The 15,362-nt window shown below is 48.0% G+C and overlaps 1 protein-coding gene across 1 annotated transcript in view; it reads right to left on the bottom strand.

The window, feature by feature from the left end:
* LOC144163768 (uncharacterized) overlaps positions 1-15,362 on the bottom strand; it is a 112,881-nt gene that overhangs the window by 14,863 nt on the left and 82,656 nt on the right. The window contains exon 2 of the mRNA XM_077694492.1: positions 3,454-3,520. Within this exon, the coding sequence (XP_077550618.1) occupies positions 3,454-3,520 (67 nt within the window). The remainder of the gene's footprint in view (positions 1-3,453; positions 3,521-15,362) is intronic.

The following is a 15,362-nucleotide window of genomic DNA, read 5'->3' as shown; positions in this document are numbered from 1 at the left end:
CAGAAATGTTTTCTTAACTGTCTTGACTAAAAGGTTTACTTCTTCTGGCTTCACCGACCTAGTAACAATCATGTAATCATCGACATATCTAAATATCTTTGCTGTCTTAGCCGTGTCAATATATGCCTCAGTGCTGCAGCGCCAGACAAACGTCTTCAAATTTTCCTTCTTCCCACACACCATATCCGACTGGAATAATCTGCCTGTATCTGTTGTCTGCAGCATTGATGGGATTGAACATATTGAAAATTGAGACAGTATGTTTTTACAAGTTACTGTATTTTACCCTGTGTTGTCGGTTTGTTTATATTTGAGTGATTCCTGCTTGGGTCCTGTGTGGGGCCTGCAGTATGTCATAAATAAATAAATAAATAAATAAGCTGGTCCGCAGCAACACATGCAATGTACACTTAACTCTTAAGCCAAATACAGCCACCATAGCACATTGTTTTCACCTGTTTTGCAATTCACACAGTGAGAGCAGAACTGCTTAAATATGCTCCTTCTGGAAGCGTCTTTTGGGAAACTGGTCATTAGGAATGCAATAGTCATCACTTCAAAGGCTCTGTGACAAGCTTAATAACACCCACGCTTTGCAATTGGTCAGCTGTACACTGAATTTGCACACCAGACACTTTCCTAAGCGGTCGCCAGCGACAAAGAAAAAGGGTGGGGGCTCACAAGAGATTTGAACCCTGGAACAACACATTTAGCAACGGAAGCGCACACCAAAGGGTCATCCTGTCTGACTGAGGAAATCGTCCGAGCAGTAGTAAATCATTGAAGGACTCAGGCCAGTTATCATTGCGCCTGCCGAAACTTTAGCGAGTTACAACTGCCGTTTCGTCAGCACGGAACGCTAGTGAAGAAAAAAAAGAACGAAAGCAACATGGTCGTTTGCGCTATCACAGAAAAACATCGGGGCACAAAATGCAATTTCCGGGCCAAAGGTTGAGCCGATCACATGTAGGGTGAACGGTAGATCTACGTTTGAGAAACAGCCGCTCCAACTACGCGGCGACTGGCGAACGGTTGAGGCACTTCGAAATCTACAGCGCCGGCCAACACCCGAGAACGCGAAATCACGCACAGAGGCACGGTTGAAGCACTTCACGTAAGAGCATGAGGAGAGGATCGACTGGCGAACGGTTGAGGCACTTCGAAATCTACAGCGCCGGCCAACACCCGAGAACGCGAAATCACGCACACAACACGGTTGAAGCACTTCACGTAAGAGCATGAGGAGAGGATACAGTAGAGTGCACACTGCGTATCCAAACAGTTGCCGCTTCACCTAAGAGAACGCGAAATATCCAACACAGGCACGGTTGAAGCACTCGTAACTTCGCTAGAATACGAAGGATTAAGCGTTAAATCCAAAGCGCGGCCGTCGCAGAGAGCGAAATAAAACACGCCGATTGATACACTTGTCGCTTCACGAAAGTGCCCGAGCAGAGGCTAGCGCAGAGCGCACACTTCTCCGGCGATATTCAACGCCGGCAGGGCGGTCCCAGAGCGCGGGGAGTGTGCACAACGGCGGAAAAGCCAAGCGCCCTTCGCCTTTCCCACTCGCACTCCTCCTTTTCTCTCTTTCGCGTCTGAGCGTCCGGGCAATTTATTTCACGCGTCCGGGATGCCTTGACTTTGGCTGGCCGTCTATGCTGGTGAAGCGGAAGCCGCTCGGCACAATAGCGCAAGCGGCTCCCGCGTGACGGCGCTTTTTGTTCTCTCCGGTCTGCCGCCGTCTTGACGACAGTGCGCCTTTCTGGAAGACGCGTATTGGCAACGGCGCCGCCCGCTTATTTCGGGTGTCATTCCCCTTCCATCTTCAACGGTCGCCGTTGGGGGAAGCATGACTTGTCCGGCCGGCTCCTGGCATTAGCCCTGGCGCCGTTGCCATCTACTCGCTCGGTGGCATTTTTTTCTCTCTCTCTTTGCAAGGACACGGCGTTCTCCTTCTTTCCCTCTTCAGGGTACGCTTTCAGCGTACGCATCGTTTGAAAATAAACAGTCGCGTCTTGAAACTGATAACCATCTCCACGTCTACTTTCTCGCCTCCTTCAACAGCCGACATCGCGGGCTGCTACAAAATGGGTGACCCGAACAACGCTTCAACGAACACGCTGCGATGAGCTCCGACGACAACACTGCTGTCTGCACGCCTGCAGTCTTCGCCACAGAACTGAAGCTACGAAATGTTTGCCCTAAGAATTCATTGATTTGGCTGAGTGAAGTGGAGGCCCCTTTTCAGCTCCGGCACATCACCTCGCAGTCGACGAAGTACCTTCACGTCGTCGCAGCCCTGCCCCCAAAAATCGCCGACGCTGTGGACGATATTTCAGTTTTAGCCCCCACAAAAAGGGAATACGACATCCTCACAAAGACGGTGGTGGACAACCTCGAGGCACCTGAAGAAAGCAGACTTCAGCAGCTCTTATGTCGGGAAAAGCTGGGCGACCAACGACCTTCGCAATTGCTGCACCGGATGCGGCAACTAATTGGTGTGTACGCTAGTCAGGACGGCCAGCTCACACTTCTTGGTAACGTTTTGTGCAATGGCTGTCCCATTCGGTGCGCGGGGTACTCGCGGGTTCAGATGAGACGTCTCTTGATCGACTGGCGCAACATGCCGATCGCATCACGGAATATTTTTCTCCAAACTTCACGCCCATAGCTGCTGAAAGAACACACAAACAACAAGATCGAATGTCGCGAATTGAGCACAAAGTGCCACAACTTACCGGGACCATGCAACAATTTTGCTGTCTGCCGCTCCCCAACAGCACGAGACACGACGCAATCGATCCCCTTCAAGACAGGCAAGTCTTCCGAGAGAAGCCTGTCACAAGATAGACAGGGCGGCGTTTGCTGGTGCCACCGTCACTTCAGAACGGGTGCTAGCCGCTGAACGCAACCTTGCTCGTTTCTGGGAAACGCTCCGGCCAGTTGTTAACGGCGGTTCAAGACACCGGCCAAGCACCCAGCTGCCCGTTCTTCGTAGTCGACCGGGTAGGCAACTCGCTCCTCCTAGTCGACACAGGAGCCGAAATCTTTATTGTCCCGGCAACCCCCGAGGATCGCCGACGTAGGAGGAACGTATCGTCGCTGCAGGCGGTGAACCACACTGCCATCGCTACGTACGGCTTCCCCTCGCTGACAATAGACGTTGGACTCAGGCGCCTGTTACGCTGGGTCTTCGTGGTAGCGGATGCTAATTTCGCCTTACTCGGAGCAGACCTTCTCAGCCACTTCAACCTGAATGTGTGCGTACGTAACGTTTGCCTCATGGATAACAACACATCCCTCAAAGTACGTGGTTTGGAGTCAAACATCTGCTCATCTGGCATCTGCGCATTCAAGGCAGTATTAACCTACCACCACGTCATTGCCGAATTTCTTTCTCTCTCCAAGCCCCGCAGCACGGAACAGCCGGTGAAACATAACGCGACTCACCCCATCGTCACCACCGGGCCGCCAGTCACCACCCGGCCACGATGGTTGCCCAGCAACAGGCTTTAAACTGCACGCAGTGAGTTCCAGCATACGGTGCAGCTGGGAATTATTCGCTCTTTGTTTAGCAACTATTCATCGCCGCTGCACATAGTGCCTAAAGACGACGGCGACGACTGGCGTGCGTGCGGTGACTGCAGAGCCTTGAACGCATTGACAATGCTGGACCAGTATCCTCTGCTACACATTCACAATTTTAGTGCGCGGATGGCAGGTACAAAAATACACAGCAAGATCGACTTTGTCGCTGCATACCACGAAATCCCCGTCGAACCGGAGGACATACCAAAATAGCCACAACAACTCCATTCGGCATGTTTGGGTTTGTGCGTTTGCCCTACGGCTTGAAAAATGCAGCACAGACCTTTCAAAGGTTCATGGATGAGGTCACCCGGGGTCTTCCTTTCGTCTTTGTCTACCTGGATGACATTTTGGTTGCCAGAAGAACTTCTAACTAGCACGAGCGGCATCTCCGCCAGCTCTTTCATCGTCTGGATGAGCGCGGTCTGGTGTTGAAACACAAAAGTGCGTGTTTGGGTGTCGAGGCTCTCAACTTCCTCGGCCACCACATCACTGCTGAAGGCATTATGCCTTTGTAATAGAGGGTGGAATCTGTCACTACGTTTCCTGCTCCAACACCTTTCCGCAATCTGAGAGAGTTCCTCGGGCTCCTAAACTTCTACTGGCAGTTCATTCCGTCTTGTGCTTGAGTTCTCCAGCCATTGACCGATCTGCTGCGCCGAGACGGCCAAAAGGTGCCTGAATGTTATTGATCTGAAAAACACCAGAACGCTTTCCAGAAGGCTCAAAACGAGCTGGCGCGGCTACACTTCTCATTCATCCACTGCCTGACGCTCCTACACGCCTCATGGTGGACGCCTCATCCACATCGATGGGAGCAGTGCTGCAGCAACAGGAGCATGCACAGTGGAAGCCACTGGGATTCTCAGAAGTATGGTACAGCAAATTGGAAGGGAGTTGCTCGCAAGCTATTTTTCTGTTAAGCATTTCTGCTACTTCCTCGAAGGTTGTGAGTTCTACATCTTGACATTCCACAAGCCCCTCACCTACGGATCCAAGAACAGTTCCTCCTACTCAGAACGGGAACTTGTTCAGCTCTCATTTATCTGAGTTTTCTGCAGGCATCCGCCACGTTCCCGGGGTCGAAAACGAAGCCGCCGAAGCCTTTTCTCGCGTCAACGCTTCTGGCAAAAAAGTGCTGGACTTCGAGGCGATTGTCACGGCTCAGCGGGAGGACGCTGAGTGGACGAGACTGACAGGTGTATGAGCGCCGTCTGGTGTTGAAACACAAAAGTGCGTGTTTGCGTGTCGAGGCTCTCAACTTCCTCTGCAACCACATCACTGCTGAAGGCATTATGCCTTTGTAATAGACGGTGGAATCCGTCACTACGTTTCCTGCTCCAACATCTTTCCGCTGGCTGAGAGAGTTCCTCGGGCTCTTAAACTTAAACTCTTAGACCACCTACATACAACCACCTACCACGCTGCAAGCAACGGAATGATTGAGCGATTACACAGGCAACTAAAAGCTGCACTTACAGCAAAACTCGAACGCCACCACTGGGATAAAAAGCTCCGGCTCGTTCGTCTCGGCCTACGCTCAACGGTGAAGGAAGACCTCAGCTTCAGCCCAGCAGAAATGGTGTACGGTTCAACAGTGCATTTAACGGCAGAATTCTTCTCCGACCAGACATTTCCGCCCCAGCAGCTTCCGACCACTTCGAAACGCCGTGCGCACAAATTGCACAACTCAGGCTAAAAGCACCTTGGATCGCACGCAACCGAAAGGTTTTCACTTTTCCCGACATAGACTAAGTTACACATGGGTTCGTGCAACAAGACGCAATGAAGCCGCTCCTCTCTCCGCCTAACGAAGGATTTTTCAAAGTTTTTGGACGTAATAAGACCATCAAAATCGACGTTCGGGGCAAGCGAGAAGTCGTCGCCGTTGACTTCGCCAAGCCTGCTCATATTGAGGTTTCTGTTCATGCAGCCTTTCACGTACGTTTTCATTGAAAGCCAGTGGACTCTGAATTTTCTCCATTCAGCAAGGAAGTGCTGCCGTTCTTTAAAGGAGCCGTGAAAAGAAAATACAGCTTTGTTTAATTTGAAAGAACTAGAATTCAGTATCTTTCAGCTCCATTACAGCCACAAAAGATGTTTTAACAAAAAAAAAACAAAATGTCATTAAAAACTTTCAAATTTTGCGCCTCCGTGACGTGTAATGAGCCCAAATGACGCCATACGGGCCAACAATAAAACATAATTTTCAGTGTATTAACTTCATGTTAGCATTCAAGTGATGCGGTCAACTGGAACTAGAGGCCCCATTACAGACGTCCATTCATGTGTCGTCGTGACCGGTCAGTTAGGCGGCCGCCAATCACACAAACTAGGTTCCGTGAGGCCATAGAAAAGGTGCGTGAAATTGGCTAGTGGTTCGCGACTGCTTCGCACGTTTTCTTTAATATCTCCGTTATTTGTTTGAAGATTGCGACGATATTGGAATCATTGTTATCGGTAGTAAGCCGTCTCTTTAATCAACAAATCTTTTATGTGGTCTTCATGGATCCTTTAAAAGCTCCGCAATCTAGGGGGGCCTCTGTAGCGGAAGCCGCTCGGCACCCCATCGCAAGCGGCTCCCGCGAGATGGGACTTTTCCTTTCTCTACGCTCTGCCGCTAACTTGACGACAGTGCGCCTTTGTATAAGACTCGTATTGGCGATGGCGCCGCCCTCTTACTTCGGGGATCATTCCCCGCCCTTTTGAACGGTCGCTGTCGGGGGAGGCATAACGTGTCGTCCGGACGACTCCTGGCATTATTCCTGGCGCCGTTGCCGTCTGCTGTCTTGGGGGCCCTTTTTTTTATTTCTCTTTTGAAGGACGCGGGTGTTTCCCTTCTTTCCCTCGTCGAGAGATGCTTTCAGAGACCGCATCTTTTGAAAAAAAAAACAGTCTTGTCTTGAAAGTGCAAACCAGTTCCAAGGCTGCTCTCTCGCCTCCTTCGGGAGCCGACATTCCGGGCTACTACACCCGGCTCACCAGTTTGTGCTGGATATCCGTGTCTGTGCTGGCTAGGGAAGCCCTTCACTGTTCGAAGGTGGGGTTGGGAAGTGGGGCAAGTCTTGAGTACGTTGGCACTCCCATATGATGTGGTAGAGGGTGCCAGGCTGGGGATAGTAGGCGCAGAGGTAAGGTTGTGGGGTGGGGAAATGAGGTTGAGGTGGATAGGATGTCGGTAGGGGTTTGTGTGGAGCCAGCGAAAAGTTGTGGCTTCCTGTCTGGAGAGGCGCACTGTGGCGGTTGGAGGCTGCGACGAGTTTTGTTGTAATAAGAGAGAATCTCTCTGTAGCCACCCCGTGGGTGGGGTTGTTCTTGAGGGGTCGACATTGGCCACCGACCGAAATGGGTCGGTGTATGAAAACGCGGGCAGCGGCATTAGCCCATTCATTGCCGTGGATTTATTTATTTATTTATTTCAACATACTGCAGGCCCTTCAGGGCCCATGCAGGAGTGGTTACAATGAATTCAAGTTTTCATCGTAAGGATAACATAGGTATTCAAAAGGCAAGAAACACGAACAATATAGAATATACATGGACAGAAGCATGCTATACAGTGTAAACGTTTAGTTCACAAAAGGAAGGTGTTGTGACTTCCTCGCTCCTAGCAGAAGACACTTATCATCATCATTTCATGCTGCTTTTCACGAGCTGCCGCATGCTCTCATGGCTGCGTCGGCTCGCTCCACTTCTTCTAGATTCCATAAAAGCCTCATCGCATCACGACGTGTCGCTCCGCTTTCTGAGCATCGCGTCGCAGCTGGAGGACCCAGAGGTCCAACACATGGTGCCGAAACCCGGGAACGAACCAGGGACCTTTAAATTTTCCACGCGTCTAAGTCGAAAGCATGCTCGCATGCTCGAAAGCATGCAACCACCAGGTGCACGGCAGACACCCCGAGCAACAGCAACGTGGCCTCTACTGGACCCAAGGTCCTCCTCCAAACTTTGACCGCAACAGTAGCAGGCTCCGCATCCTCGGGACGCCACCGAATTCTTTTCGACGGCGGAAGCCAACGCCGTTTTATCACTGCAGATGTGTCCAAGAGACTAGGATGCGAGTTGTTAGAAGAGGAGACCTTGACTGTTGGTGTCTTTGGAGGTCCAAAGGAGACAAAAACCTTCCGTAAAGTACGTCTGTCCATAGATAGCGGAAAGACAGAGAGGCCCGTACAGATTGAGGTGCTCGAAATCGACACAATATGCAACGAGCACATTCCCGTTCCGGACGACGAAGTCATCACGAAGATGAAAGAAATGCACTTGGACACAAGGGCACTCAGAGCACAGCGATTCGGTGTAATCAAAATATCGATCCTGATTGGTGCTGACCACTACTGGGATCTAGTAACCGGCAATGTAAAACCACTGACCACTACGCTCAAAGCAGTGGAAACGTTGCTGGGGTGGACTGTACAGGGCACGTTGGCAGTAGGAGCAAATGTCACGCACTGTGCCAACGTTATCGTGCTCCGTGCGTGCGTGGGAGCCAACGAGGTGTCGAAGGTTCTGAACCGTTCGTCGCAAGTTGGAGGCATAGGCGCCAAATGCAAGAACAAAGCTGGGGCACCACCAAACTGTCTATGGCACGAGTAAAAAAGGCCGTCGAAGCGACGAATGAGCGACAAGAGGTTGTTTCCCCGTGGAAACCAAGCTTCGACCCAAGAAATAGCCTTGCTATTGCGACGATGCAGATCCCCAGCTCAACGGAAAAGCTAGAAAAAGGTGTCAAGCTTGTGAGAAGGTATGACGCAACGACTCGAGATCACCTGAAAAAAGGAACCAAGAAAGAACTGAACATCTCTCGTGATCCACCACACCCACGCACAGGTCCTCCATGGGGGAGTATGAGACATTCTGACCAAAGTGCGCAAGAGGTGCTGGGTACCAGTCGCCGACTAAAAAAGAGACGACACTGGCGATGCTTCGTCGGCCGAAATTGGCTCAAGCAAGAATTACACCCGCTCTGCAAAGACCATTCAAATGTAGCGCACCTGCGTCATCTGTCGGCGGGGGAGAGTGTTGGAACTTCTTCCTCTTCTGCGCCATAACAGACGACGCTGATCATCATCATCTTCACCAGCACGGACCGAGCGGTGGCACGCGCTCGCGCTCAACGCGACGCTGTTCCATTAAAGCCCTCATTCTCATTCAGACGTGCGCTCTCCGCTCTCTCTCGACGGCTTGGCAGCCGGTGGACCTCGAGGTCCATTACAGAAGGTATATAAACACTAAATATGCAATTTTTCTTTTTATCAAGCGTTAAAATTCTAGATCATTTATGGCTCTTCGAAAACACTCTACAGATGTGCTGTTGACGGCGTCCGCCGGTGATCTGTTCCACAGTCCGATGGCTGATGGAAATAGCGAGTACTTATGTGTGTTTATGTTGGTATGAGGTTGCCTGATAGTCCTATCATGATTTGTGCGCGAAGAGTGCCTGAAGGGAGCTTGGAGTTAGTTGGTTCGGGTTATTTTATAATGATCGTGGAACAAAAGATAGAGGAACTTTTTTCCAGATATCATTCTGCAGTCTGAGAGAGTTCGGAGGTCCGCCCGCTTTCGTAGATCGGAAACGCTAGTAAAGCGGGAGTAGTGGCAAAAGATAAAACGCAAAGCCAAGTTCTGTACGCGTTCAAGTTTGTATAAAAAAGAAACTGCACAATTGATGCAGACAAATAATTATTAGATCTAAGGTGTTGCCACATGTCTTGCAACTTGCAGGTTTTAAAGCATCCTTAAAATTCTGAAAACTGCGGCTCGTCTAGGGGCATTTTACCTTATCCATCCAAACAGTACCCATAAAAAGCACCACAGCCCTGTACACAGAAAGGGTGCAAGGAATCAAAGCTGGCCCCATATGGCCAGCTTTGTTCCTTTGCACCCTTTCTGTTTCCTTGAATCCTTTCCATGCCAACACCATCATTGCACAACTGCAGGCAGGGTGCAATAGAACTTTTCCTCTGAAAAAGCAGCGAAAACATAAAAATCAGTCACATCCTAAAACAGTTCAGGTATAAAGGTACTCAAACTTTTAAGAGTCACGCAAATAAAACACAAGACAGACGACATGGTTAACTCAGCCTAAAATAACTGAAACAATTTGGTGTAGTAACTAGAGCTTACGTACCAGGTTTGCTATTAAATTTAGGCTGACTCAAGAATACAACAGTGCTGTATTAAATCAAGCGTAAATATGGGGCTGGAGGTCCTTGATTTCCTTTGTCCTGCAGTTGACAAAGTTACGCTGATGATGATGGCGATTAAATACAGTAGAAGCTCGTTAATTCGAATTTGAATATTACAAAAGACTAGTTCAAGTTAAGTGCTATTAGAATTAGAAGCCGGTATATAAAAATTAGACTTCAGCTTTTCCCTGCCTATTCTGCAATTGTAGCTAATTGCAAGCCCAACGATCAGGCACAACGAACAACTGTAAAAGCTTGAGCCGACCAATGGCAGCGCCTACTGTGGAATTCAGAGCATGCTACACCACGCAATGGAGAGATTGCGCGCTGGCTTAGTAAGTCAAGTGAACTTTGCCATAAGTGCACACCTGCTTGTGCTTCCTACTTCCTACCTGCTTGTGCTTCGAATGTTCAGTGCAGATAAAGTATCCCCAGGTGGTCAAAACTAATCGGGAGTCCTCCACTACGGCTTGCCTTATTGCCTGCAAGTGTCGGTTTGTTAAACATCATATTTCATCAATTCTTTCAAGAAAGCTGGTTATCAACATGTCAGCATACCAACAAAGCGATGGGATTATTCCAATTATGTATCTATGTACGTGCCCATGCACACACCACGTACGTGCGCGTGTGCACACACACACACACGCACATGCACGAGGCATATTTATGCCTGTGTACAATGTATTGAACACAATTCCACACTTTTATTATCCCGGCCCTCGTTTTTTTCACTCCCAATTCCTCAATTATTCTAACAATCGTTCAGCAAGCTGCATTTACACATGACTATGGTCAAACAATGCTGAGATACTCAAGCGCATTATACGTCACACACACACCACACACACACACACACACACACACACACACACACACACACACACACACACACACACACACACACACACACACACACACACACACACACACACACACACACACACACACACACACACACACACACACATCAACTAAATTTTCCTGCGCCATTCACCATTCAGGCATTGACTGCACCATGTGATTATCGAAATTGGTATCGACCCCGTAGTAGGAGAAAACATGACCAAGATCCGAGACACCCCACTGTAATTTTCAATTAGGAAAGGCAAAAAATGGAAGGCAAATGCACAGCCCCTGACGGTGCCTGCAAAAACATTTATTCTATGATTTCGTTCCACGTTTGGACGCAAAAACAATTGTACCGTTTTATATATGCTCGGAAATGATACCGTTATTGATGTCCATTTTGGCCTACCAGGTCCTGCGAGGCTTCTTTCAGAGAAACGTGCCTGATCATTTTCGATGTTGGATGAGGTTCTTTGAAAACACGTGCACGTTTTTCTGTTTTAAACTATAAAGTATATTGGTATTGCATGATTTCGTTAACTGCTGTTTTTTGCTTTAAGGCGCAAGCTTGCACCTATTCAAGCGAGACGGCACACAATAACGATGCAAAGCATTACAATGCGTCTGCCATTCCTTGGTGGCCCATTTTCATAAAAAACGTGCAGCTAATTAGCCATGGAAATACTCACTTATGCCTAAACGAGCCATAACCACAAAATATGCTTGTTTTATTCGAAATATTTCGGGTTTTATAGTCACCGCAGCGCCTGCGCGGCAGCAAATTTGGCCGTTTTCACTGAGAAATTAATCAATTTAGGGCAAACTTTTGATTCTCCCACCAAATCGTGTGTTTTTGGTGACGTCTACAGTTAAGTCATAACGACGCGTATACAAACAAACTTCTAGTGCGCCATGCGGCTCTGTAGTATTGCTTGCCATCAAACCTCCCAGATGGCGCTAGCATCCTCAGCACTGCACCGTTGCTGTGATTTTCACAGAATTTGCACCTGGATTCTTTTTGTTACGGTATAAAGTAATCGCTTCGTGAAACATGGGGCATGCTTGACAAACAGGTTCACGCAAGGCAACGCAGCCTACGCCAATCGACCAGGGTCGTATGAGACAACTCCAAAGCGTCGAACGCCTGTGCAGCTATAACAAGCGTAGTGCACCGAGTGCCCACAGCAGTGCGTATCGGTTCTTCAATGTTTACGTGTATTTTCATAACTTTTGTTGTGTACCCCACCGTCCTAACCGCTGTAAAATGGATATGCATTACATTCATGCGCGCATAGCTTGTTAGCCGAGGCTATAAGCTGTGCCTAATTTGCGTTTTTTTTTTTTTTTTTGCCGGCCTCCGCCAATTTCAGAGCAGGCTGGTATGATATCATAGGTTCTGTTGCGGGAAATCAGCTGGGGATTCGCATGGCCGTTCCTTTTTTTTCTGAATTATCTAGCTCATTTCTGCGAAGTGCGCGTTAAAAGTGGTCTCAGTATGATTCTAAAGAGGTAATATTTCGAGTGAACCAAACTTGTGCTTTGTCTTTATGGCTCTTTTAAGGTTAACTGGCTTGCCAGTTGCAGTTTTGCCTTGTACAGTACAGCCTGCCCTGCCTAAAGATATATGAAGTCGTTCAACTCTGTATCATTTATCCAGATCTGCCGAAGAGAATGGCGTTAGAAATTGATGAATTTATGCCGAGCAGGCACACGTTGTATTAATTGAACTTGCAGATACCTCGATCCGTTTCCCTCATGGTGTTACATCCAAAGCTAATTTGTAACAGGCTGCGTCAAGTATGGTCCTCGGTTCTAAGATAGCTCGTCATACAGAAAAGTCTTTCACTCGGTCAGAAAACACTTTTTTGCATTAGTGATATCCGCAATCCCACACTTTTTTATTCTCTGTCACCGTGCTGACGAGCGTGATTTTACCATAAGGTAATTTTTACAAGAAACCGCTACTACAGTGTTCTTCGCTAGCGTAAACCTCGCTCATGGCACCAAATTAGTTATGATTGTACGTCAAAAAAATAGTTGAAATTGAATTGTTGTTCCTTAAAACTTACCAGTGCTGCAGGCCACACACACATGTCTTAGTTAAAAGTATCCGTCACGTGAAACCACAGTACATATTTGTAGCTGCAGGCTCCATGCCGATATTTGGAGTAAGATTATTCAAGTAATTTTTGTGTATGATCTTACTCTTGACATGAGATAAGGTTACTACCAACAAAACAATGTGTGCATTTCTAGAGAATGATTTCCCTTTTCATTTCCGGCAGAATTGTGTCATTCTCAGACAAACTCGGTTATCACCCATCGAGGCATAACATTTTTTTTTTTTTGCTTAGCATTACATGGCCCTAGTTTGCCGTTGGCAGGCCCTTATTGCTTACCCACCCATCAAAGTCATCCGAAAGGGAATAAAAACATTTCGGGTTCGTACCTCGTTTTCGTCGTGGTCCACTTTAACGCATTTAATTGTTAGGTGGGCTCATAGATTCACTCGTGTGCGGCTCTGTCCAGAAGTGCGGAGAAACGCTGGTGGGTGGCATTCCTTTTCTCGTCTTATTATTATTAGCACACTCTTCTTGATCTCCTCTACCTCCCTTGCACCTTCCCTCTGACTGCGGTAATTTTCGCCAGCACCAAGTAACCCTGAAGTTGCTTTGAAATGACACCACGCAAGACAAACGATCTTATCTCAAATGTATGTTTTGAACCGACCTACTACAGAATGCGAATGCATTCTCCCCAAGCTCACAAACAAGTAAAATAAAACGGCATTGTGCGTGCGTTTTTCTTAGCTTGTGCGTGTACGTGCTGAGCGCGGCATGGGGACTTCGCAGTTATCACTATTCAAAACGCGTGACAAACACATGGACTGCTAATAGGCGACTTACCAGCGAGCCGCACACAGCTGTCGGCGTGTCTAAACGCTGTTAGCGGCCGTTACACGTGTGACAGGGCCCATAAAAATGTATATGCAAGAACGGTCACTCATTTACGGATCGATATGTCACTCACCTTCTGCATGATTATTTTTGAGAAAAAATTAAAAGCGGTCGTTATTTGAGCAAGGCGCTTTCACCAAAAGTTATCCACTGGTATGATGAAGCCCTCGGCAAAGGAAGTGGTTTTATTCGATCTCGAGCGCCCTCTGTTGGCACAAGAGGTTCACTACCTTTCACACCGAAAAAAGCGAAAGTGACTCGATGCATCGAAGACAAACGTTTTCACCCGTTTTAAAAAACGGCCAGAAGAGCCGATTACCAAAGGCAAGGTTTCGCGCTTTTTCTACCAAAAGAAAAAAGACCAGTGGCATGGCAATGTAAAAGAACTGCCTGATTTCACTGGAACAGTTTTGAAACCGTTTCGAGTAACGTATATTGCCAAAACATGATCAAGTTTGGGCGACGTGTGTGAATTCTCAACCATGTTTACAGACACCTGAGAACTTATGTCGTCCATCAAAAATGCGCCCTCCTGCAACAAAACTAATTTTGGAAAATTTCTGCCGGCATCCAAAATTTTTCTGGCCTGGGTATTGCGTGTTCGAACAATTCCAATCGAAAAAAATGTTAATCCGAAATATTGCGCAAAAAGGCAACACTGACAAAGTAAAGACATATACACCAAGCTTAAACACTTCGATCGGCGTCCCTTTCGCCTGCAGTTTTTTGATGTAATGGAGTACCAACGTGCCCAGCATGGTACCCACTATTTTTATATTCGGTGAGTTCAGCGTCGACTTTTGTGTGCCAGAGAACTAATAGCAAGTATCCGGATTTGCTTACCTCCTAGTTGGTTTATGACAAACGAAGAAAAAACTACTGTGCTAAAGACGAGTATGAAGACCAGAAGGGGACAAGATGAGTGCATGTCTCCTTTCTTCCTCTGACCTTCGTCTTCATGTTTGCGCAGTAATTATTTTTTTTGTCGGGGTGGTTTTATTGCTAGGTCGCGATTTCTAATCTCGGTCACGGCGGCCACTTTTCTAATCGAGGCGAAAAGCAAAAACTCTCGTGTGTATGAGATTTCGGCGCACGTTAAAGATATCTAGGCGGTCAAAATTAAACCTGAGCCCTCAACTACGGTGTGCCTCATCGCCTGCGTTGCACCGGAGCGTTAAATGCTACAATGAAGCAAGAAATTATCCGACCGTGACCTCGTGCGTTTGGCCTTCTTTGTTAAGTCATTGATTACAATGTTTCGCTTTTCGGAGTGCACTGCACATTAATGCAAAGCAGAGAATTGCAAAGTGGTGAGGCGGGTGCGGGTACCCTGGCCGGCATTATCACCATGAGCGATACCCTCCCTGGCGCATACGGTCGGCGATCTGAGTGATCGCTACTTGTGGTCCATCGGCAAGTCGGAATCACTTCTGCACAGAATATTATAGGACCAAAGCCTGGTTACGAGTTTACTTAATGATCGGACTGCGGAAAGCGTGAAAAGCCTTGTCCCACGGCACACAGCTTTGAAGGGTGTTTTCGCTAAAAAAGACCTAAGTATGAAAAATGGGGTGTTGGAGGGAAAACCCAGAAAAAAGGTGTACGATTGTTGGACATCCTCAGAACAGGTTGTGGGCCACGCACCTACGGGTGACAGTGTGCGTCTGCTGAGGGCACAGGATGACGTACGGACACATCCAACAGTGGACAAGTCACACCCGGATCACGTACGAATTGAGCAAGAAAACCAACCGGATGCATCGGGGGAGCAGGT

The sequence above is a fragment of the Haemaphysalis longicornis genome, unplaced genomic scaffold, assembly GCF_048455015.1.
Source record: "Haemaphysalis longicornis isolate Haplotype H1 unplaced genomic scaffold, Haemaphysalis longicornis Haplotype H1 scaffold_13, whole genome shotgun sequence".
NCBI lineage: Eukaryota > Metazoa > Arthropoda > Arachnida > Ixodida > Ixodidae > Haemaphysalis > Haemaphysalis longicornis.
Note: the sequence above shows the minus strand (reverse complement) of the source record. Positions and strands in the feature narration are given on the sequence as shown.